At 35.0% G+C, this 2,021-nt stretch overlaps 1 protein-coding gene across 1 annotated transcript in view; it reads right to left on the reverse strand.

The window, feature by feature from the left end:
- Positions 1-2,021, reverse strand: part of LOC108738768 (KH domain-containing, RNA-binding, signal transduction-associated protein 2-like) — a 140,566-nt gene that overhangs the window by 57,246 nt on the left and 81,299 nt on the right. The window contains exon 4 of the mRNA XM_025979153.1: positions 1,189-1,335. Within this exon, the coding sequence (XP_025834938.1) occupies positions 1,189-1,335 (147 nt within the window). The remainder of the gene's footprint in view (positions 1-1,188; positions 1,336-2,021) is intronic.

Here is a 2,021-nt window from a genome sequence, read left to right on the forward strand (position 1 = left end):
AGTAGTAAATGGTACCAATAACAGCACATTTGAGCAATGCAATTGTAGTGGATAAAATGGTCAATTTTTCCGTGCAGTACTGTACGGATTATACGCTCCTCACCGGTTAAGAGTTTGGCCGAGAGTTGTCTTCTTCCTTTTCTGGCCTAGTGCTGTTCTTTTCTACTTTGCGCCGGTCAAACTGAAGGTCACATCGCTACGGAAAGTAAATGAAGTATGTTATTAGCTATTTCGGTAAAGTTCTTGTGTTTACACTTTTTCTTATGAATTTGAAAACATCAGTATACCCGAACTGTAATAATTACGGCCGCTTGTTGGTACATATATCAAATTTTGATTAACAATAACTGCGATAACAATTTTGCCACCTTGCAGACTTTTAGTGTTTATAATCATTATAGACTCATTTCAACTGTTTCAACTCAACTCTCGCGTTGAAATCCATCAACCAAGAATTAAAATTTCATTGGTTTAGTGTTTCAGTGACTTCTTTAAAGGGGTTTAATGTAGTTTTGAATGTTAGTGAGGGTGGCATTGAATGAAAAGCCGGCTAAAATGAAGACATGAACTATTATCCGGCAAAATAACTAACCTTCATCAAAGGTAATAATAATAATAGCTATCGTTAATGCTACTTTTTATATTATTCCTAGTTTTGGCTGGTTAATAAGTATTTTTATCAATTTAACAGCTTTGATTTTAACTTGATGAAGATTCAAAAATAATTATACTATGATACCCGAGATAAAAATTTTCAGTCTCTCAGAGTCTCTGAAAGCGAGACTTGAGTCTCCGTCTCTCATCGAGTTTCTCTGGTATCGCTGAGAGAGACTGTCGAGAGACTGTCAAAAAAACTGTTTAGCGTCTCTGAACGAAAGACTTGAGTCGCTCATAGAAAGATCCTCATTTCGTATCCAGTCTCTGAACGAGAGACTCGAATCTCTCAATAAGTGGTGCCTCGATAGACATGGTTAAAATTTTCTAAGTTCAACATATTTCAGAGATCGCAGTCTTTCTACGAGAGACTCGAGTCTCTCAATTTTTCAGTTTTATTCATTCAGTCTCTCTGTGAGAGACTNTTAATAATTTTTTAAAATGGTTTAGTTCACTGGACAAACAAAAGAATGAAATGTTCGATTTTCGGACGAAATTAGCAACAGACTTATAAAAATACGAAAACGCACTTACTGGCACTAAAAACCTCCTAACTTCAGCTAATGCATATGCTATTCTTGCGTGTGCTTCTGCAGGAGTCGCGAAGGCGCTTATTTCTACGTGCAGTTCCTCGCTGAGGTGTTGGAATTTCGGATCACCACTTGCCCTAAGTTCTTCCTCCTGTAACAAAACAGAAATTTAATATTAAATTTTATATACATAAATATTTCATTTCTGAAGTGTTCTTAAATTCGAAACATGGAAAAACAGAATACATGTAGTAAAAACCAGCATAAATCCAGAAAGTATCTAATTTGGAACCCTTATTGGCGTATAATTTTTTTGACAGTAATCTTATGTTTAAGACCTTTGACACTTATTGCGTACCTAAATGTTGTAGGTACTATTCAATTCGAATTTTAATGAAGAAGAAGAAAGTGCCCCTACACCAGAGTTGTGATTAATTTGAAATACTTGTATTTAAAATGCAAATACAGAATGAAAAAACCGATATTTATCTTGCATTAAAAAAAAAGCATTTTATATTTTATTTAAAAGTATACGTGCACATTATATGTTTTTATATATGCAAACCGATTGAAAGACCTGATCACAATCAGTCAAACAACAACACTCTGTGTCTTTCGACAGAAACACAAATTAAAATTTGACGTATACAAGTACTTCATCATAAAGTCATCAGTTCTAAGACAAGTTGGACACGTACCTCCACTCTTTCCTATCCTGAGCTAAACTTCGCATTTCCCTAAAACTAGAACAGCCCACATCCTTAACTATTTGCGAACAGTAATCTAATCTAGGTCTACCTCTACCCCTCCTAACTCCTGTTTCTGCCTCTAATATGT

This window comes from Agrilus planipennis, unplaced genomic scaffold, assembly GCF_000699045.2.
Source record: "Agrilus planipennis isolate EAB-ADULT unplaced genomic scaffold, Apla_2.0 scaffold221, whole genome shotgun sequence".
Taxonomy (NCBI): domain Eukaryota; kingdom Metazoa; phylum Arthropoda; class Insecta; order Coleoptera; family Buprestidae; genus Agrilus; species Agrilus planipennis.